This window comes from Scyliorhinus canicula, chromosome 5 (genome assembly GCF_902713615.1).
Source record: "Scyliorhinus canicula chromosome 5, sScyCan1.1, whole genome shotgun sequence".
In the NCBI taxonomy this organism is placed as follows: Eukaryota; Metazoa; Chordata; class Chondrichthyes; order Carcharhiniformes; family Scyliorhinidae; genus Scyliorhinus; species Scyliorhinus canicula.
In genome coordinates this window covers 81028729-81052711 of record NC_052150.1, presented here as the reverse complement: position 1 = coordinate 81052711, position 23983 = coordinate 81028729, and the positions used below count along the sequence as shown (strand labels likewise).

The 23983-nt window shown below is 44.0% G+C and overlaps 1 protein-coding gene across 1 annotated transcript in view; it reads right to left on the bottom strand.

Annotated features, from left to right (window-relative positions):
• chn2 (chimerin 2) overlaps positions 1-23983 on the bottom strand; it is a 388173-nt gene that overhangs the window by 10200 nt on the left and 353990 nt on the right. The window contains exons 9-12 of the mRNA XM_038797279.1: positions 16195-16368; positions 14179-14256; positions 8668-8805; positions 1740-1845 (exon numbers count right to left, since the gene is read on the bottom strand). Of these exons, the coding sequence (XP_038653207.1) occupies positions 1740-1845; positions 8668-8805; positions 14179-14256; positions 16195-16368 (496 nt within the window). The remainder of the gene's footprint in view (positions 1-1739; positions 1846-8667; positions 8806-14178; positions 14257-16194; positions 16369-23983) is intronic.

The window sequence follows — 23983 nt, the reverse complement described above, 5'->3', positions numbered from 1 at the left end:
GAAATACATTTACTGGCTCCTTCATAAATACGTAATAAAATAAGGGCTTTAAACAAATGTTTTAAAATTCACATTTTCTTAAAATTGTGTCACTGAATGTTAGCAGGACCATTTTATAAAAATAACGTAATGATTATCCTAAATTGGAAAGCATTTTATTCTGTTGAAACATAAGCCCCACAGGAGCGATTTTGAAAGAAAGACAAGCTAATGTAGCGTAGGAGTATAAAGGAAAGAAAGAACAGATGGCTATTGTTAAACTGGTTCCAGCAAATTTATTACACCGTAGCTAGTTAACTTCCATATTACATTGTAATGCTAAGAAAAGCCTCATATCAGTTTCTGTTTTGTGGGTTGTTACTCCATTAAATGGAACATTAATCAATTCTAACAAATAACTATCAACATTTTTCTTCCATAGTAATTACCATACTCCAAATTAGCTATGGATGTGACTTGATTTCCAAAGTGAAAAAGAATTGCAATCCATTGAAGGTTACAGTAATAATTGCCATAATTACAGCACCACCTTGCATTTACATAGTCCCTTTCATGTGGTAAAATGTCCCAAGGCACTTCGTTGTCAGACAAAATTTGAAACTGAACCACATGAGGAGGGTTAGGTCAGATAACCAAAAGCTTTGTCAAAAATATCAGTTCTAAGGAACACCTTGAAGTGAAGAGAGAGTTGAAGAGGGTTAGGGAGTGAATTCCAGGGCTTAGAGTCCAGACAGCTGAAGCCATAGCTGCCAATGGGAAGACTAGGGTTCCACAACATGCCAGTATTGGTGGAATGCAAAGCTCTCAAAAGGTTGCAGGGTGGTAGGACGTTACAATGATAGGGAAGGATGAGACCATAAAGTAATTTGAACACAAGGATGTAAATTTTGAACTGAAAATATTGTTGAGGTGTCAATGTAGGCTGCCAAGCACAGAGGTGACGAGTAAACAGGCCATTTAAGAATATAAATATTAAAATATTGATCTAGGTTTTTCATTCAGTCTTGTAATATTGCTTTAATATGGCTGGTTGGAGGCATGAACATTATGTATTGGACTTTTTATATAGAAGCAATAATAGCTGGGAACTATTGGTGGACTGAATCCTTGCACCTGCTTGTGAAGGTTATTTATTTATTTGCTTTCAAGGTGCTGCATCAATGCAAATTGTCATTACAGGTTATAAGCAGCAGTCCTCAGTCATGTTGCCATGGGAATTCATGTCACAGCAGGGGGAGCTCTACACAGTACCCATTCTCTCATGTTTCCTCTAATCATTTGTGTTAAAGCTTAAATATGACAAGGGGCAGACTTAAAAAACTTGATTTTTCATCAGACTTAGATTTACCTTATTTGAGTGGAGATTTTGGGTAGGATGACCTTTCAGAAGGTCGGCGCAGACTCGATGGGCCAAATGGTCTCAATCTGCATTGTAAGGATTTTATGGATTCTAAGAGGCAAATTTAAAGACGAAAGAAAAACTGGGGCTGCCTTGCTATTTGGTTTATGGCCAATGGATGAGTCATCAAGTGGGCAGGACTAATGTATCACAAATTTAATGTACAACCTTTGCGGCTCAGTCAGATAAATTCTGAAGAACTGCGCGTTCAAAAATTTGTAATTTTTATCCAGAGAATTATCATAATTTGGGTAAGCTAACAATGTCTGTGCAATATTAAATGATTCATACTTTTCTGCTGAATGTACAAATCATCTATTCAAGTATAAAAGCAGTTTACCTTTTCAGATGGGTCATCAAGTGCCTCAGTGTCTCATAATGTGCAGGAGGGAGTAACATTAAGGATTCGTTGATGGCCTCCAGCCTGTCATCTGGATTGGTAATTTCTAATTAAAAGCAAATACAAATCAGTCATAAAATAGATATTAATTCGCACACACATTGGTTTTTCTTCCTTCGAATCAAGTTCTTAAATATTGGTTTTCTAATGAATTACTAACATATCACCAACATTTCTTTCCTGCTCAAATTTCTCTGCATTTTTGCTTTATCTCCACCTTTACAGAATTTATGCAGCCTCCAGAAGATATGACAATTATAGTTGCAAGGGTGTTGGAGCCCTCAGATACCTCACTTCAAGAGCCAGTATTCAGGCAGCAGTATTGACTCCATTGTTGTCCGTGTGGAGTTTGCACATTCGCTCCATGTCTGCATGGGTTTTACCCCCCACAACCCAAAGATGTGCAGGGTAGGTGGATTGGCTATGCTGAATTACCCCTTAATTGGAAAAAATTAATTGGGTACTCTGAATTCGTTTTTAAAAAATGACTCCATTGTTAGATTATTTGACAGCTTGAGGTAAGACAGGCAATTTCAAAGCTAACCTGTTTCCCTGAATTAGAAATGGAAAAATAATGACCAGATCTCCTGCTGTTCCAGTAAGGAGAGGATCTGACAAAGCTGCCATGCCCCTCCACAAATGAACTGCATGCCAAATCTCACCGTTTAGGCTCGGGTATGGAGGTGGGGTTTCTGAGATACCAAAGAGCATCAGTTAACTGCAGTTTCATAGACCAACAAGGACTCAAAGGTTATTGTGCAGGTGAGCTGACAAAATTGCTTAGAGAAGTCACACTCATTGGGCGCGATTTAACAGAAACATATCGGAGTATAATTTTGGGGGTAATTGACGGGGTGTTTCTCAATGGCCATGTTTGCAAGATTGTGGCGAGATTAGTGCTGAAAATGAGCGCCCACGTGCTTCTCACCATTACTGGCTATCTTGCCGTCTGATTTGCCGGACTTGTGCCTCAGTGTCGCTGCTCACAAGGCAGAGCTGATTTTAAACACTCCCTCACCACTCACTCCCAGTCAACACACAAGCATGGCAGCACACATACCTGCTCCCCGCTTTGGGAATGCCAACCAGGCCAGGCTTCTCGATGCTGTGGCTGAGAAATGGGACATCCTGTTCCCCCAAGGGGGTTGGAGGATCAGCAGCAGGGTCAACATTACCGCCTGGGAGGCAGTGGCAGCGGCTGTTGGTGCAGGCAGCATGACCAGAAGGACCACTGTCCAATGTCAGAAGACCAATGACCTTCACTGAGCTGCAAGGGTAAGTTATCACCTCTCTCTCTTGGGATACGTTTGCGTGACACCACGCAACATCCTCACACCAATCTTCATGCTTGTTCCTCAGCACCCCCGGTGGCCACCAGCAGAGCGCCTCCAAGTGTGTTGCCCATACATGCCACCTGCTATAAAAACCCCCGCCCCATCAAGCGTGTGGCTCACAATGCCCACAGGGGAAGATAGCCCATAATAAGTGTGAAAGGGCCAAGTCAGGAGGGGGGGGGGGGGGGGGGGGGGGGGGGGGGGAGCAGTACAAAGATTTGAGTCCTCACCCCCTGTGAGGAACAGGCCCTATAAATTGTGGGGTTGACCGAGGAGAGAGCAGTTACCGGCAGCGAGGTTGGCTTATGCCACAGAGGTGGGATCCACTGCCCCTTCACCCAGATGACCTGTCCCAAGTGAGTTATTTATGTCAGACAAAATTATTCTTCCCTCTCACTGATCAGATGTCCATTGTCTCGCAGGATGGCCATCTGATGGGGCCAGGCAATCCTGAGTGTTTCCCCCTCACCCTGCCAGGAGAGCTCCGAGGAGACCACCAGCGAGGTGTCACAGCTACCATTCCCACCTTCCACCAGCGCTGAGATACACACCTTGGTGGGCAACATTAGCGGATAGACTTTTGGGGCACCATCTGGTCAGCACACGCAGTTACTGATGCACATCAGGTGGGAGGTTGGAAGATCCATGGCACACTGCAGTCTCAGGGACCGTCTCAGAGATAGGACTCAGCTGGGTCCCAGTCTCAGATGCTGAACCTCTGGACAAGGTTATCCCAGAGCTGATGCAGAAGCTAGGACACAACCGTGAGATTCAGGAGGGGATGTAAGCGACACTCCAATGAGTGCATAGCCGAATGGAAGAATCCCAAAGGCTACGGGCGGAGGAGATGCCGACAAAACATGGCACTGAGGTCAGCACTGCTAGGGTGGCAGCCACAGTGGAAAGTCTGGAGCACAACATCCACATCTTGAATGGTGGTGCCCTAAGCATGGCGCAGTCTGTGACGACCATGACTGAGGGCCTCAACATCATGAACCAGTCGCTGAGGAACATGTCCCAGATGCAGGTGCACATTGCTGAGGTGCTCAGGTACTGAAGATTGGATTGGATTGGATTAGTTTATTGTCATGTGTACCGTGATACAGTGAAAAGTATTTTTCTGCAAGCAGCTCAACAGATCATTAAGTACATGAAAAGAAAAGGAAATAAAAGAAAATACATAGCAGGGCAACACAAGATAAAGGGCAGCACGTTAGCATTGTGGATAGCATAATTGCTTCACAGATCCAGGGTCCCAGGTTCGATTCCGGCTTGGGTCACTGTCTGTGCAGAGTCTGCACATCCTCCCCGTGTGTTCGTGGGTTTCCTCCAGGTGCTCCGGTTTCCTCCCACAGTCCGAAGATGTGCAGGTTAGGTGCATTGGCCATGATAAATTGCCCTTAGTGTCCAAAATTGCCCTTAGTGTTAGGTGGGGTTACTGGGTTATGGGGATAGGGTAGAGGTGTTGACCTTGGGTAGGGTGCTCTTTCCAAGAGCCGGTGCAGACTCGATGGGCCAAATGGCCTCTTTCTGCACTGTAAATTCTATGTAATATACAATGTAACTACATAAGCATCGGCACCGGATGAAGCATACAGGATTTAATGTTAATGAGGTCAGTCCATAAGAGGGTAATTTAGGAGTCTGCTTACAGAGGGGAAGAAGCTGCTTTTGAGTCTGTTCATGCATGTTCTCAGACTTGTGTATCTCCTGCCTGATGGAAGAGGTTGGAAGAGTGAGTAAGCCAGGTTGGAGGGGTCTTTGATTAAGCTGCCCACTTTCCCCAGGCAGCAGGAAGTGTAGATGGAATCAATGGATGGGAGGCAGTGGAGAGCATGGTCCAGTCACAGAGGACCATTGCTGTGGGCGCGACACATTAACACCATGGTGCAGACAATGGGGGCTGCCAGGAGTTGCAATGCCAGATGACTCAAAGGCCTCTGGAGCTGACTCCAGTTGCTCCTCAGTCCCAAGAAGGGGGCCAGGGCCCTTTCCGCACACTGTTAAGTAGGAGAAAGCACTGGAGGCTAATCCGGGGTCTGCCACCAAGAAGATAAGAGCGGTGTCCAGTACTTCCGAACCCCCACCCCCTCCTGACAGTTGCACATCTCCAGGGCAGTGGGGGAGAACAGGGTGGCATGGCGACGCCTGTGGCACCAGTAAATTGGCCTGGATCTTCCGGTTCCAAGCGTGCAAAAGGACGTCCACCAAGGGGGATCTTATAGAAACATTTAAAATTATGAAGGGAATAGATAGTATAGATGCGGGCAGGTTGTTTCCACTGGCGGGTGACAGCAGAACTAGGGGACATAGCCTCAAAATAAGGGGAAGTAGATTTAGGACTGAGTTTAGGAGGAACTTCTTCACCCAAAGGGTTGTGAATCTATGGAATTCCTTGCCCAGTGAAGCAGTTGAGGCTCCTTCATTACATGTTTTTAAGGTAAAGATAGATAGTTTTTTGAAGAATAAAGGGATTAAGGGTTATGGTGTTCGGGCCGGAAAGTGGAGCTGAGTCCACAAAAGATCAGCCATGATCTAATTGAATGGCGGAGCAGGCTCGAGGGGCCAGATGGCCTACTCCTGCTCCTAGTTCTTATGTTCTTATGTTAAGGGCATCACAGGCCACAGGGCATGGAAAGCGGCAGGCTGCCTCCAACTCTAATGTGCATCCTGAGGACACGCCTGGATGTAGCGCATTGGACCGCAGAAACCCAAGAAGATTGAGGACCACTGAGTGGGCATGGGGTTCACTATTGCAGCTAGGGAGAATGGAAGTGTCAAATGTTCACTATTAAAACATGTTATAGCTGATACATGTGAAGCCTCTGTCACTGTAATCCTTGCAGCGAGCCTGTCTGCAACCCCTGTTGGTCTCTCGCCCCAACACCACCTCCGCACCCCCACCTCTGGAAGAAAGGTAGAGGGAAATGGGAAGGAAGGACTGGGAGGAAGGAGGGAAATGGGGGGGGGGGGGACGGAAATGGGGGGGCAGGAGGAGGGAATTGAGATTGGGACGGGGTGGTGAGCAGATGGGCAAAGCCTCATCTTATTAGAATCTGGTGAGGATGAGAGCCTCCCTGGTCCTCCGGGCGTGTTGGACCCTCACTACTTCTGTCCCCAATCTTCCGGCTCCTCCTGTGGTACCTCCCCAGGCTCCGCCTCCATCCATTCCTGGTCTGCCTCCTCCTCCTCTTCAGACAAGGTGCGTGTCCCTCCTCATCCTTCAGCATGCCGCCACTCTGATGCGCCATGTTGTGGAGGGCACAGATCAGCACAAGGTGGGAAACCCTCTTGGGATGTACTGCAGTAGACACCAGAGCAGCCCAGTCATCGGAACTGCATTTTGAGCAGTTTGATGCACCGGTTAATGACAGCACAGGTGGCAACATGGGTCTCATTATATCGGGTCTCCACTTTGGTCTCCGCTTCCGCAATGGTGTCATCAGCCAAGACCTCAGTGGGTACCCACTTGACCCAAGAGCCAATCCGTCATCCTGTCTAGTGCTCGAAGACGCTGGGGATCTCCGAGTGCCCCAGGATGTAGCTGCCATGCACGCTCCCTCGGAAGCATGCACACACATGCATAATCCTTAAGCGGTGGTAACATGCAATCTGAACATTCAGCGAGTAGAACCCTTCCTGTTAGTAAAGAGCACTCTCTGATACCCCAGTGAGTGTAAGGCGACATGCGTGCCATCAATTACTCCCTGGACCTGCGGCATTCCAACGATGGTGGAGAACCCCGCACACTGGGCATCTTGGTGGGCTTGGTCCAGGTTGAAGGTGATGTAGTTGGATGCCCGGGCATACAGGGCATCCGTGACCTCACAGATGCACTTGTGGACTGCAGCTTGTGAAATGCTGCACATGTTCCCGCTCAAACCCTGGAATTATCTGGTCGCAAAAAGGTTCATGGTCGCTGGGAGGGGGTGTCACCTTCCTCCACGGGATGCCAAGTCTGTGAGGACATGGCACAGGTGCCGCCTTTGTTGAGACAGTGTCTCCTGCAGCACATGCTGTCTGTCATCTCCTCAAAAGACCAACAACGCCTGTACACCTCGGGCCGTTGCCGGCGTCCCCCTCTGGTTTCCTCTTCGACCTGATGGGCGGATGGGTCTTCCAGGTGTGTGCGGCCCCCTGCCTCTAGCCTGCGTTGACACTGCTACCTTCTCCAGCATCTGGCCAGCTGGACTACCACCAGTAATGCAAGGGCAGCCTCTCCTGGACCGACTACACCAGCCATCTTGGTTTCTGTAAGCAATTGGAGAAGGAGAGAAGACCGACAATCAGTTAGGGCTTCCATCCCAGGATCCTCCAATCCCCCAAGCTCTCCCACCCTTACATGTCCCGCCTTCTCTCAGAATGCCATCTACTGAGCCAGTTGTGCTGGAAAACCTCGCTCTGCAAACTCATCCCCGGCCACATCACCAGCCCCCAAAACCCTAGACCTCTACCGGGAACATTAGGCAGGTCATGCTCAGGTGCCCTCCCCTGATACACACCCTTTGGTCGCTAGGATATCCCCAGTGCTCAAGTGCAGCTCTTGAGCGTTTGATCGTTGGCTGCTGCCTCTACGGTGCTGATGCTCCTAGAGTTCAGCCACTGTGTTCAGACTTCAAAGTTTGATTGAAATGCAATTCACTAATCATCCTCTGAGACATGGAAATGTGTACTCACAAGAAGCCACTACAGAATTGAGGGCTGCGGAGTGCTCTCAGAACCAACAAGACCAATTCCTCATTTGCTCGCATTTAGCTTTGTAGCTAGAGGCTTGTCACAGTCAAAGGAAGTTAAGGGCTCTGTCCTGGACGTGTTTGGTACAACAGAGAGCCTGCACCTGTGGTTGCCCCTGTTATGGGTCTCCACAATAATTAAAGATGGTTTGAAGGCCTCACAGACACAAATGTCCCTCACCACCCCCACCCCGACCCAGGGGAGACCCCAACTTATAACACTTCAGCCTCCTGACCAAGCCCAACCGCCCCGAGAAGCGCCGCCCCACCCACCCCGCCTCCGAGCACTGGGGTAGCAGCTCCGGTGCCCATGAGCTGCATGCCAGAAAATGGAAAAAGCTACTCACCTCCTCAGTTGCCATTTTGTCAGCTTCACATTTGTAAAAAGGGAATACAAAACCACGCACGTGTGACTTCCCGCTGGGGAGCCAGTTAATTCCCCACCAGGCCACTGCATTCTACTCCAATCTCGCTAATCAGAATGAGATGGAAATGAATGCAGATGAGGGTTAATGATATGCTCGCCATATTTGGGTGTGATCTAACGGAAGCAGGTTGGTTAAATTGCAAACTAATTTGCGCCCGGCGCGAATCTCTATTTTGGCCTTTTCTGCTATTTATCCGGTGCACCCAGATCGCACCGATTATCTTTGTCCATGGTTATTGTTACTGGAAAATATTTTTCAAAATGAAATATGCATTCAATAACTGAATTAGCATAACAGATCATTCTTATTCTCATTGGCTTGTCCATTATTCACCAATTTCAGGTGCGAGCCTCACAATTCAGATGATACTTACTGGCTGCTTCAATGAACTTTTGATATGAATCATAGGTGATAACTGGAATAGGCAAATCCCTAAAATACAGCTTAAGTGCACCAGCAATGATGTTGATGTCTGCATACGTGACGGCAGAGATGTCAGCTTTGTCACCATCTGGAAAGATGAAAAATATTAATTGCAATAAAGAATGCTACACAAGTTGGCTTACAGAGTGTATGAGCTAGTTGCCAGAGGTAACCACTCCTGCAGATCTTCAGTCACAGCAATGCACAATGGATTTGTTACCATACAATAATTATTATTAATGGTAGGATTATCATATTTGAACTCGCCAATGATTTATTTCACTAAACTTGAAGAGGAACAACTATTCCACCACTCCAGACCTTTAGCATTAAAATCAACTCCTGTGCAGTACGGAGAAAGTGCTGCACGGTAGATATTGTTTTACGGATCAGAAATGAAGCTGAGGCCTCATCTTCCCAAGACGAGCAGGGAAGATTCATGCCTGACACCCAGGCCAACATCTATCCCTCAGTAAACATTACAAAAACATATGATTTGGTCATTATCACTGTTTGAGGGAACTTACTCTGTGCAAATTGGCTGCTGCACTTCGTATGTTACAACAGTGACTACCCGTCAAAGCAATTAATTGGCAGTAAAGCACATTGGGGTGTCTAGTGATTGTGAAATGCACAATATAATCTCAAGTCTTTATTTTTTTACACAAACAAAAACAGAAAATACTGGACAATTTCAGCAGCTCTGACAGCAGCTGTGGAGAGAAAAGGGAGCTAACTTTTTGAATCTGGATGACTGTCAATTTGCAAGAACTAAGTTTTAACACTGCATTTTTGAGAATGATTTTAAAAATTCATAAACAAATTTGTTTCTGTAAAGATAAATATACATATATATTTTAGAATATGTATAATACACATATTTTCTAACAATATTTTGTACCAATAATTTGAATTTGAAGAACTGTGGGATTGGGGGTGGGGGGCAGGGGAATCTTGAGATTCCACATTTAAAGTCAGTTCTACCCCTTAAAAAGGTCGGTGCCTTTTGACTGGGGCAGTTTCTGGAAGTCATTTTAGGACAGAGTTTGATCCAGAAAGACACAAGAATGGTAGGGAGCAAGCTTCATGGCACTCTGATGCTACGTTGGAGCACTGTTGCAGGCGGTGGACAGGAAGAGGGATGTCACCTATTCACAGGGGGCCAGCAGACCCTCCGGGCAGGCATTGTAAAAGCAGAAGGAAATAACCACTACAGTCAATGAGAAGTCTAGCCCGCAAAAAAAGATGGAGCGCCAGAAAAAAACCTGATTATATCATGTCAAAATCACTGAATGTATTTTGAACTGTCATATGCTACCAGCAGATTTCACTAGCCTCACACTCTGTTCAATGCCGACACTCCCATCACTCACCTACCAACGAACTGTCAATCATGATTCATACCCGACATTGATATGCTCCACCGCGCTCTCATGTGCATCATTGTTGCAAGTCTTACATCCCCATCTTGCGCATTGCCAACTATTCAACCATAACAATAAATCGCACCACACCCACTCTTGCAGGACAAGGTAGTGCATAACTGCATGAAGAAGCAGCTAAATTGTGTGGGACAGGCACAGCTGTATGTTCTCACCTCAACAGAGAAGTCAGTGCTCAGGGGCCATGACTGCGGTCGTGGCCAGTGATGGGGCTAACAGCACTAAAGTTGACAATACATAACCCTCCTTCACACACCCCACTTCCTCCTCACCTACAGTCTATTCTGATATACAAGCTGCAGGTAGTATGTGCACCTCTTGCTTTCCCCTCCATACTCTTGTGCATTTCTTCTTTCAGATGCTTAAAAAACTGCCATCTGACCTGGCAATGTGTGGAAGATGAAGAAGAGACTGATGATTAAAGAAACAGTGCTGCCAGAATGCTTGTGGTCACTATCCAGGTGTGTGGAGGAGTCCGGCACTGATATATAAAGTTTTGCATGCAGCTTGCAGTTCAATTTTTCTGGGGTGGTATTAGTGATCAACTCCATCACCAGCCTTCCACCAACTATGCTGCAGCCACAGCGTTAGCACTGTGTGGGAGCAACAGCATCGTCAAAGACACAGGGAACACAGGCACTAAGGGAATGCACAAGGGTAATTAGTTAGATTTTATATGGCATATTGGATGCTTGTTTGATAAAGTTGCTTTGGAATTTTTGTTATGTAGTGATCAGCATTGTGGTCAAAGGACATGGTGGTCAGTAAGTGGGGAAGGTAAGACATAGGACTGATGCTGAATCAGGAATTATGGTTGCATTCATTAGTAGAGCAGTCAGATGAGTTGATCGTGGACAGCCTGGTCACAAAAGGGTTGGTTGTCTCCTCCCTTTCATCTTCTCCTCAGCTGCTCAAGATATAATCAGTGGCAAAGGTTTACCCTTATGATGGTGAGGATGTGAAGAATGCAGCAGACCACAAAAATCGTGACTTTGTGCTCTGGAGAGTACTACAGTATAAACATAGCCTAAGCGACCAACCTTTTTGCTTGATGGTAGAGCATAGTCAAGTGAGAATGAGGGCCTTAACCAAAAGCTACACCACTTCATATAGGTTTCAGCAATGTTAAGCGGAGGTACAAACCTCAAACACTTCTACCAACTCAGCAGCTGCCAACAGAAATCAAGAAGCAACTAACTGAAAGGTGGCTGATTATTCCTTTAGATAACACTGGTTATTCTTCTGATTTCTGAATGTATATCGAGCCATGCAAGTTTAGCACGGAGATCAAATTTAAATCGCTAAAATCAAATCAGGTTACACCCTGACTGGTGTCATGATCTGTCTATTCCACATACTTCCACAGACTGCACCCAGAACACCAATGGGCAGCAATGAAGAGCACAGTGTAAGCACTGTAAATAGGCTAGTCTTATGTTCATGTTATACCAGTGCAAGATTAAAGTGATGTTTTCATTAAATAAATCATGATTCTTTGAGTGACAGTGCAATAATTCAACTTAAAAACTGTCTTCACAAAGTAATTTATTTACAGGGTGAAATTGGCCGGCAACATGAAAAGAACTTGCAGCAAATTGGCAGCCGATTTTTTAATTTACATTGACTTGGAAAATATTGGCAAGATTTTTGATTTCAAACCAAGTAGAAGCCACAGTGCGACTGGGAAACATGTTTCCAAAAATGTTTGAACTATTATTCTGTGAACTTCAGTGAAAACCTTGGGTGCAGTACAAAATCAACTGTTGATTCACTATGAGCCCATTTCCTGCTCTGGTGCAGGCTAATTTCACTCTCATGTCAAATGCATTTGTAGAGCCCATGAAAATAACTATCACAATTCAATGAATTATATTTATCTTGACCATTATGCTTGTACCTGACTCAAACATAATATTTGGAAAGAAGCAAATGATATAACAATCATGCTCATGATCTCAAATATTGCTAAATAGGCTAAACTATCAATAAAGAATCAACAAGTTTATTTATAAAAGGTACCACTAACAGCTTCCAAGCAGTATGAGAGCCAATTAAAAATTGTCAACCAGAATGAAATAGTTAAATCACAAAATATTTTTGCAGTGCTTTAAACAACATCTTGATTTCTGACATATTTACCAAGAAGTTAAATGATCCATGACATGTTTAAGTAAACTCACTTCTAGCCTTTGCTGTGTTGAGACTCTGAAGTATTTCCTATTCCATGCCTCTCTCTCTGCAACCTCCAATTTAAAGTAAGCTCCACTACCACATCTATTCACTCTTCAGTTAAGATTTCCTTTAATAAATGGTCTCAATCAACTTGCCGACTATGAATTCTAATGTGCAAGGCAGAACTCGCTCAGCCCTTGAATTGAGTCAACATAAGGCTGATTAAACGAGTAGTCATGGGATGTCTGTGACTCCTTAGTTCTGCCTTTGGTCATTATAAGTACATTTGGGATGGAATTTAATAGCAACATTTCGAAGTTCATTTGTGGTAGGTTTTTTGCGTGTTTTCTGCTGCTATTCAATGACATGTAGTCACTTTTTTGGGACCTGGGAAGTTTCTCATCGGTTTAGCCCACACCTTTTTTCAGCACTGGGGTGCTGAACTCCGAGATCAGGCCGTCATTTTGAAAGGGTGCCCCGATCTCTAATTGAGCTTGTGCCCCCCCCCCCCCCCTCCGCCCCCCATTCATGGACAATATCCACCCCCCCCCGCCCCCCATTCATGGACAATATCCCCCCCCCCCACACTCATGGACCCCCCCCCCCCAAAGTGAGGACACCCTACTGTGGAGTCCTTGGGACCCCCCTCTTCAGCCCCCACCTCCCTCCAGGACCCCCACACACCACCCCAACCTCCCAGAGACCCCTACTTAACTGCCATGCACCTCCTCACCCTTCACAAGCCCCCACCCTCCTTTCATGGGTATGGCCCACTTGGGCCATGACCCTTGGCGGTGCCACCCTGGCACCCTTGGTGGCAGTACCAAGGTGCCCATGTCCCAGGGGTATGGGCTAGGGAGCCACCCTGCACTACTGCTGACATTACTTGATCAGGAACCAATGTAAGTCAATGAAGATATGGATGATAGGTGAATGGGGAATTGGGAAAGTTCAGTTTTGGGTGACCTAAAGTTTACAGAGAATGGAAAGTAGAAGACACACCAGGATACAATGGAATAGTCAAGTCCAGAGGTAACAAAGGTTAAGAATGTAGGTTTCAACAGAAGATAAGCAGAGATGGAGTAAAGCTAGGTGATGTGGAAACTGGCAGTCTCTGCAATGGCATAAATATGTTGTCAAGGTGACACCATTGTGGCTGGCATTGCATAAGTCCCAGCATTATCAGAGCCATCAGTCTTCAGAACATCCACACTCTGTGGCAAACCTTTGACATGTGAATGCATTAACCTTTCTATTTCTTGCCAGTCTGGGAAAATCCCTCCATTGAGTCTGTATTGCATATGGAAAAGGGCGGAACAGCTGAATATTTAATGAGGACAGACTCCCACAACTAGACAGCATTTATATTCCAGTTATTCAATAATAGGTGTTGATTTTTAATAGTTCCATCTTTTACACTCTTGCAGGACTCTGATCATAACGGACATCATCACATTTCTGGTTTTATCCTACCCTTAATCATACCTTTCCATAATCTATGTGCCTTCTATCATTAGATGCACAAGACTGGACATCGGACTTCAACTATGGTCAAACACATGTCTTTGCAGGTACGTATGGTTTCATGACAATTATAAAATTGCAGAAATATCAAGGAAATATGACCTGAAATGTGCAGTGAAAATCATAAATGTGCTTTTTATATTTTATATTCATATTTATTCTACAAATAGAAAAGTAAATCTTCCCCAAAATGTAAAATAGTAGTTTCGTATAATTGCACTATTGCTTTAACAAATCACCGCAAAGGGAAAACTTACAAAACTAATAGCTTAGAATGCATGTTTTACATTTAGGCTTAAACCAGAAGATAGTGTTGCACTCACCTCGGTCAAATGCCATTTTAACATCTTCTATGTGCTCAGTAAATCCAGAGACTCTGTAAAGCCCCTCAGATTTCAAACCTATTTAACAAATGGAAAATTGTTATTTTACTAATTGCACTGGGGGTGAGATAGTTAGTTAAATTAAGGGAGGCAATGGCGTAGTAGCATTATCACTGGACTAGTAAACCAGAGACCCAGAGTAATGCTCTGGGGACCTAGGTTCACATCCCGCCACTGCAGATGGAGAAATTTGAATTTGCTAAAATCTGAATTAAAAGTCTAATGATGCCCATGAAACCAATGTTGATTGTCGTATAAGCCCATCTGGTTCATTAATGTCCTTTAGGGAAGGACATCTGCCATCCTTACCTGATCTGGCATACATGTGACTCCAGACCCACAGCAATGTGGTTGATTCTCAACTGCCCCCTGAAGGGCAATTAGAGATGGGCAACAAATGCTGGCTCAGCCGGCGTGCCCAGATCCCATGAATGAATTTTTTAAAAGTTTAAAGTGAAAGTTGTCCGAACATGTCCATGAATATTTTCATGGTGTAAATAAGACAAGTACCCAGAACCCAACCCCATGTCCAAAATGTCTATTATCATTATCCTCAATAAAATACCATTCTCAATAAAACTATTGGTTTCAGTGGGGAAAATACGGGTCTACATAATTTTCTCTTCCTTCCAATGACAATAAAACATGTAGAAGAGCCTGTTATTTTCATCTCAGTTTATACTGTTTAAAACACAAAATGTATGCCATATTATAAATGTATTTTGATGTCATTGATTACATCGGAGAGGCAGCAACAATCAAAATAACAATTTTGTTGGAATATTTTAATTCCATACATTGATGCAACACAATACACGTTTTCACTCATTCATTTTGGAAATCACAGGCTAAACAAACATCCTCCCACAATCTAGCACAGTCTAACAGCATTGGTGCTCTCAAGAGAGTCTGTAGAATTGACAAGGGAAAACAAGGAAATGGCAGAAACATTGAAGAGGCATTTTGGGTCTGTCTTCACTGTAGAAGAGTTAGGAAAGTTCCTAAATATATTTGAAAGTTAAGGAATGAACAGGAAGTGGGAAACATAAAACAATCACCATCACTCGGGAAAATGTGCTGGGAAAACTATTAGATCTAAAGACTGACAAGTCTCCAGAACGAGATAGCCTGCATCCTCGTGTCTTGAAAGAAGTGACTGCAGAGATGGCAGGTTCATTGGTTAATCTTCCAGAACTCCTTAGATTCTGGAAGGGTCCCAGTAGATTGGAAACTAGCAACTGCAACACCTTTATTTAAGAAACGAGTCTCTGGTGGGGGTCTCTGTGGTGGGGGGGGCACCGATACGGAGGAGACTCTGTTGGGAAGCTCTGTTATGTGGGGAGTTACTGGTTGGGGGCTCTGTTATTGGGAGTCTCTGATGGGGGGGGGGGTCTCTAGTGGGAGACTCTGTTCTGGATGTCTCTGGTGTGGGGAGTCGGGTCACCTTCATACTGAAGTGGTGGTGGGGGAGACCCGGGGGGGGGGGGGGGGGGGGGGGGGGGGGAATCCCTCGAAATCCCCACCATGCATATATTTGCTTGGCAAGGGATAATGCATCACCTCTGGGTGCCCCTTACAAAGTACCAGTAGTGGCAAGATGGGTCAAATGGCCTCCTGTGTTGTGTTATTCTGTGATTCTACAATGGTTGCAATAAATAACCCAACAAATAAAGGTGCATAACCTATGGATACCACAGGATCACTTTATTAATTGTTTTCCCATAGATTTGTTCTTCTTTATAGATGTAATTCATAGGAAATTTGATTGTGAGACGACACTATGAAATGGGAAGACAAAAGAGCACCTGTGTCGTTAGCACCTGCTGAAATCAGAGTCTCATTGCTTTACTGGTATTGCAAGACAGGCATAACTGAAATGCACCAACTGCCTTTGGGTGGACTGTAAACACTCAAACAAAATTATATTTTTCAGCATGAAGAAGAGTATGCTCAAACCTCGGGCTTCAATCTCTCGAATGCACATGTCCACCACCATGGGTCTCTGCGTATTGTGCGCTTTTACCAGGGTTGTCAAGTCACAGCTGTACACCTTCTTGATTCTCTTGAGGTCAGGCTGACAGTCATTAGGTACAAATTTTGAACACTGCTTATGTACATTCAGTCCACAGTCTGGAACAAAAACCAATAGAGGTAGAATTAAACAGTGCTTTTTTTATGTGACTCCGAAATAGTTACTGTAAGTCAACCTCTGAATGGTATACTTTTGCTCAGAAGTTTTTGTACGATGATTACAGATCTCGTGCTGACAAGTTATACTTTTAGTGTTGGTCTGCTTAAGGCAGACCAATTCTGTGTAAGTTACGCGTACGTTACGCTCAATTCTTTAATAAAGGTGAATTCCTGGAAGGAGTAGTAGTCAGGAAATATTTTATATTTGTAAATATTAGAACAGTTGGATTAGAAAACAATTAAAATTATTTTTATACAAAATGACAGGGGGATAGGAAAGAGATGGGGATGTGGGTGATACCCACGCAAACACGGGAAAATGTACAAACTCCACACGGACAGTGACCCAGAGCCGGGATCGAACCTGGGACCTTGGCGCCTTGAGGCAGCAGTGCTAACCACTGCGTCACTGAGCTGCCCCACTTATTTAAATTTATGTTCAAGAAATTTTTTTTTACAGTTTAGGATTAGTATTACAGCTTAAAAACTACCGACACACAAGCCATTTTTTACAATAGTATTGGCGTTTGTTCGAGTATGGACCGCCAACAGTAATACACGTTGTGTGAACTGTAATCCAGAACAATTTAAACAATATTTTAAACTGAAAAGAGAACTGTAAAACAGGGGTTGTGATGTACAGGTGAGTTGCAACTTATATATTAGATTTTATTGTACTGTTGTTTTTATATTAGAAAGATGTGGTGTTGAACAAAGGCAAAAGTCTCACTAGAATTCTTAATGGCTTCATGAGTCACTGACAAAAAAATGAAGTCATTCAAAATTAACAAAGAGGAGCAGAATGCAAAAGAATTCTGCTATTCACATTGTGTTTTGTTTCTAGCCAGTGATGTGTGACAAGCTACTGGGAAACTGTGATATCTTAGCATTTTTGACTGGTATCAAAAATAACTGTGGGCAATCCTCAATGTTCAAGTTTCACTGGTTTACAAAGTAAAAACTTTCATTTCAGATTAGTTTCACTTGGCAGGGAAAGCAGTTCTATGGGTTATTTGACAGAACACTCCTTATGAAAAATATAAATAACATTCAATGAAAATAGTGACAAACTAATTAGGTCATCTGCGTACAGCACTCGGTGCTCCCTGTTCCTCCTCACAATATCCCCTGCCATTCCACAGATCGCCTAAGGGTGATCATCAAGGGCTCAATGGCCACCACGAATGACAATAGCTTCAGTGGACACCCCTGGCTCGAACCTCTATGCAGCCCAAAACTCTGTGAACTCATCCCATTTGTACATTTCCACCGGAGCTACATAAAGCAAATGCATCTATGCCACAAACTTCGGGCCAAACCCAAACCTACCCAAGATCTCAAATAAATACCTCCACTCCACCCAATCAAAAGTCTTCTCTGCATCCATAGAGACAAGGAGCTCTGGCACTTTCCCCACTGACAGAGTCATAAACACATTTACCAGCCTCTGGAGAGCTGCCTGACCTTTACAAAACCAGTTTTATCCTCAGTGACCATCCCTGGCATGCATTCCTCCATCCTCCCGTCACCAACTTCGGCAGCTCTCTCATGTCTGTGTTCAACAGCGAAGTGGGCCCATATGACCCACACTCCAACAAATCCTTCCTCTTCTTCAGGATTAGCGTGATCGACGCCTGCGTCAGTGTCTCTGACCACTTCCCTTTCTCCAATGCCTCACTGAACATCCCCAACAAACGTGGTGCCAACTCCATCGCAAACACCTTCTAAAATTCTGCTGAAAAGCCATTCGGCCCTGAAGCCTTCCCCGACTACATCCCCCTAATACAGTCAATCACCTCCCTCAGCCCCAACGGTTCCTCCAATGCCTGCCTCTTCTCCTCGTCCAATGTTGGAAAAGCCAATCTGTCCAGGAACCGTCCTATATCCCCTTCCTCTCCACCCGGTTCCGCCCTGTGCAGCTTCTCGTAGTCTCCCTGAACACCTCATTTATCCTTCCTGGTTCTGACACTACCTCCCCCTTCTCTATTCGCACCTTTAAGATTTCCCTGGATGCAGCTGGTTGGCCAGCATGTGACTCACCTTCTCCCCATATTTATATTGCACACCCCTCGCCCTCTGTAAATAATACTATATTCCAGCCATGTTGGCTGGGTTTTGTTGTTGATTTGGTGTGTGGTTGCTTATTTTGTTAAAATTTATAACACAAATGCCTTAATAAAATATTTTACAAAAATGCTGTATTCCAGGAGAGCATCTGCTAGTGCATCCATGTCTAGGGGCAATTGATTTGTGCAGAAGCTTTGACGTCCACAGAACCTTCTTCAGCACATACCACACCACTCCCTGTAGACATGCGTGACATGAAACATCAATAGAAAGTACTGAACACATTACAATAGAAACAGAAATTAGACAAAATCAACCAGTCATTTCATTGCTAAATACCCCATGTTAAACTGTGAGGAGTTAACAGGCAGTTTTTGCTGGAGAATTGAACTCAAAAATGGCAGTGCTTGTGTACGTTGACTGACATTGTGATGTCTGCTCTGTGTATCTCCACATTAAGTTCACTTTGCAGCGCCAACATACATACTAATACGGCATCTGATATAATTTGCCCCTCAAGTGTGGGCATGCGTCCTGGATGCAATGTTCAAGCTCTAAGGGCACTCACCCAAGAAACAAAAGCAAACGGTTCCAATTTTTCATCTCTCGTGTTTTAATAATGACTTTTAAAAAATTAATTCAAGTGGTGTGGGCTTTGCTGGCTAGGCCAGCATTTATTGTCCATCCTTAATTGCCCTTGAGAAGGTAGTGGTGAGCTGCCTTCTTGAACTGCTGCACTCTATGTGGTATAGGTATACCCATAGTGCTGTTAGGGGGAGACATCTTTATTGCACTTTTAACGTGATAAAATATTCCAAATTATTTCACGAACAACATCTGACAATGGAAGTAGGAAATATTAGGGAAGATGATAAAAATTAGTCAAATAAATATATTTTAAAGAATGCATTAAAAGAAGGAAAGAGAGAAAGAGAGGCAGAAAGGGTTAAGGAGGAAATTTAAGAGCTTAGTGCTTTGGCAGTTTGACAGTAGAGTGATTAGAAGCAGGGATGTGTGAGGCTGAAGGCGGTTAGAGAGATAGGGATGGGTGATGCAATGGAAGGATTTGAAAACAAGGATTAGAATTTTAAAATCAAGTCTTACTAAACTGAAAACCAATATAGATCAACAAGCGCAGGGGTCATGGGTGAGTTAGACTTGATGCAAATTTGGATATGGGTCGCAGAGTTTTGGGTGAGCTTATGTTTATGAAGGGTGGAAAGTAGGACTCCAGCTAGGTGTAAACTGGAGATGTCAAATATAGAGGTAATAACGGCATAGAGGTTTCAGTAGCAGATGAGCTCTGGCATGGGTAGAGTTGGATGATATTACACAGGTGGAAATCGGTAATGGCACAAATGTCTTAACACATCCAGCAATGTACATCCATTAGAGACACTGGAAGCATGAGCAGACAAGTAACTTGCATTCAGTCTGATCAAATTGAGCATCTGACATATACATCATTGCCCCTAAATTGTCTCTTAGTGTCCAAAAGATGTTTACATGGGGTTACGGGTACAGGGCGGGGGAAGTGGGCCTAGGTAGGGTGCTCTTTCACGGGGTCCGGCCAGACTCGATGAGCTGAATGGCCTCCTTCTGCACTGTTGGAACTCTATGGTTCTATTCTATCATCAATAATTTATGTAAAATCTCATCTCTGAATGCACTTCCTCACATCAATTTTACTTTACAAATTCCTATTTCTAAATTCATAATGATAACTGCACAAATAAATTTGTCAAACTAATAAAACAGAAAATGCTGGAAATAGCCAGTAGTATTCATAGATAAAAACATGCAATTACCATTTCAGGTCATTGCTTTTTCATCAGAACATGAAACATTGATCAGAATCTTCTGAACCTGTCTGGAGTGGAAAGTTGGCAAGGAGGCAAATAAAATCAGTTTCCTGACAGCTAATGTCAGGAACGTTTTTGAAAGTATTTGCATATCATGCATGCTCAAAGGCCAGTTCGTGTTAAGCACCTCCTCCAAATTAAGTTCTACGCGAGTGCGCTCAGATTCAATACTGCACATATTTGGCATGAACCTAGTGAGGTAGACCTCTTCCTGGACTTTGGAGTTAGTAGCAGCTGCTTTGCCCTTTTTTTGGGCTGCTCATAAATGCTGGTCTTTTGATTGAGATTGGTAGCCCAAACTTCATGGAAGCTGGAAAAGGGAGACAGGATCAGCAGAGAAGGGTGGGAGGGTGGCAGGAAGCCAGACTGTCTGGGTCATGTTAGGAAGGTAAGCATGTCACACATACTTTGGTTCCATTGTAGGGCAATGGATGGTTGTTCTGGAAAGCGAATATTGGAGAGAGATGTTTAAGTGAGGATACTAAGAGGCAGTGGGCACAGTGACAAACAGATGGCTGTTTGATCAGGTAGGGTGAAAGAAGAGAGTCATGGGATGGATAGTGGGTGGTCATTGTTGACACCTTATCTCTCATTTTACCGTGTACCACCACCTCTGACTTATCAACCTTCCCCTTTAGGATGCCCTGCAGCCGTTCATTGACATTCCCAACCCTGGCCCAGGGAGGCATAACACCATCCAGGAGTCACGTCTGTGGCTGCAGAAACACAGCTTATTACGTCTGTTCCTTTTTCCTCCTTTCCTTGACAGTCACGCATCTTGTGTTGCCAGAAGCTTGGCTCTGACTGCAACTCCCTTGAAGAACCAGTGCCCTCATTGTCTCCAAAATGGAAAGCCGATTTGAGAGTAGGACCCCAGGGGACTCCCAGCAACGTTTCACTTGGACTTCCTGATGTAACCCTTCTTTCTTCCAGTTCCTTAAGCTGTGGTGTGACCACCTCTCTAAACATGTCATCCACGTAACTTTCAGCCTCACAGATGCACCAGTGTCACCAGCCACCATTGGAGCTCTGAAATCCGGCACTCAAGTTTCTACAGTTGGGAACACCTCCTGCACATGTGGCCATCTAGGATGCAGGTAGGGTCCATGACTCCCCACATATGGCAGGTTACACATTCCACTAGGCTGACCTTATCTGCTATGTCTTAAACTTAAACGTACTTCCTCTTACTTGCTAACTTTTCTAATTACTTAAGTCCTAAAAGATACTCCTCTTACCTTAACATAGTTCTACTTCGGTTTACTTATCCTTGTATTACTTATTATAGTTATTTGTCACTTTATTACGCTGGCTCTTACTTTTACTTATCCCTCATGCTTCTCAGTTAATCCCCGAATATTACACTTTTCTAATTTACTAGTCTTCCCTTATGGTAGTTCCTCACCAGCCAAGTCCGAGCCATCCCCCCTACTCGCCCAATTAGCTGCTTCCTCTTGCCCGCATCACTTTTTGAATCCTGACACACCTCAGGAGCTCCGTCTCAGGGTTCTGTGAAGATTTGCCGTGCTGCTCCTTTTTAAATGAAATGAATTAAAATGAAAATCGCTTCTTGTCATGAGTAGGCTTCAATGAAGTTACTGTGAAAAGCCCCTAGTGGTCACATTCCGGCGCCTGTCCGAGGAGGCTTGTACGGGAATAGAACCATGCTGCTGGCCTGCTTGCTCTGCTTTAAAAGCCAGCGATTTAGCTGAGTGAGCTAAACCAGCCCCTTGTTCCCGTCAATGTTCCCGTCATTCCGATCAGCTCCCCACCAAAATCGCTCTCTATGGGCAAGATATCATTTTGTTCCCCTCAAATTAAGCCAGATTTCCACACTTTGACTACTTCAGCAATATTTTCCTTTATCATCACCGTATTCAGCGAGTTTGCTCAACTCCTTCCCAACTAAGGAAGGCATTTATTGTCTAACTCTAAACCCACCCCACAACTGAAGAAGTGAATGTCTTCTGTTGTTTTCTATTAGGAGGGGTGGGGGGTGGTTGCGAGACAGTGTGAATATATTATTGCTATTGGCTCTTTACATAATTGTGTCAGCTCTGTTTCAAAGGATAGTGATATCATATTTAGACTACTTATACAATTGTTTTTTTTATACAAACAGACTTGTTCAGCTTGTTTCAATCAAACATTCAAGCTCTGTGTTAGACAGTGCTACACATGATGCCCTTCTAGGCCTCTTTATGTTTTGATTAAAATCCGAAGCAAGATTTTTTAATCAAGGCACACCTTAGACTTAAAGCAACAACCAACCAACAGTTTACTGCTATAATCATGAAAATTTCTGTTCTCGATTGAAACTGAAGAATTTGTCAGCATCATGTTTGTATGGACTTTCCACATAATTTCAGATAGAAATGATCATTTTTTGATCTACAAATCGAAGAAATTATTTTCCATAATTTGCCTTTTAACCTATATCAGTTTAGTTCACTGATTTAAATGGCTTCTGAATGCATCAATGTAAATTAGTGCTTCCTGTAATCTGAGTATATTATTTGTGTCTCAAATGCCCATGTCAGGTGACTACAGCCAACAAATTTACATGTCTGGAAACTTGTTAGTGGGAATTGGGAGTCTGGCAGACATGGATGGAATTTCCTTCTCATTAGGTTCTGTAAATGCTGTTGATCTGCATAAAGCTCACATTTATTTATTGAAGGCAAGAATATCCAAAATGATATTTTGTGTCAGGCTTGTCTGAAAACTTTGTTTCAAAAGAAGAATTAGAATTTACTTCAGATCAATAAAATGGATAATTGTAAAGGCTAGTAATCTGCAAGAGAAATTAAAAAATATTGGAAATACATGGTGGTCAGCATCTGTAAAGTTAAACGACACAATGGGCCGCACATTACTTTCAGCGGCCAAGGGATAACACCTCGATGACAGTTGCTCACAGGCTGATCCATGGTGACTTCCTTTAATCCGGAATCTTTTCCAGCACAGTGCCCTCTACGGTGAGCAGGTAAAGGGACAGCAAGACTCGCCAACAACCAGGCTGAAGAATTTGTGTTCAGGCCAAGCAGGAAGTGAAAAACAGGAAAGATAAATTTGATTCAAATAATGTGTTCTCTCTCTGTGTTCAGTTACCATGCCGCAAGATGGTGTTGGTGACCATAGACCTGCATGTCGACCTTGCTCTAGAAGCATACGTTATCTTTGTTGGTACTTTCATCCAGTTTGCAAGGTTTTTAAAAAAGATTGTTCTCGCTCTACATCAATCACTTTATCGCCGATCTTTCCCATCAGCATCAGAATTTTGAAATCACTATTTCTCATTACATGTGCGAGAAACTCCAACTATCTCTTCCTGATCGTGGTCAGCAGAGTTCTCTTGGTCTCTCATTTTACCAGAACCTCTTCATTGGAACGGTGACTTGTCCAAGATATCTTCAATATCAGAAACCACAACCCTGCAGCCTCAATTCTTCACTACATTGCTTCATTAATCATCCAACACTCACTTCTGTAGGTCAAAATTGGTGTAGTGGAGCCTTCCAGAATTCTCAGCTTTGTTTTCATCACTAATTGTGTCGACCACAATTCTTTCCACTTTTTGAAATGCATCATTAGCCATTCCAATCCTTAGTCCCCCCCCCGCCCTT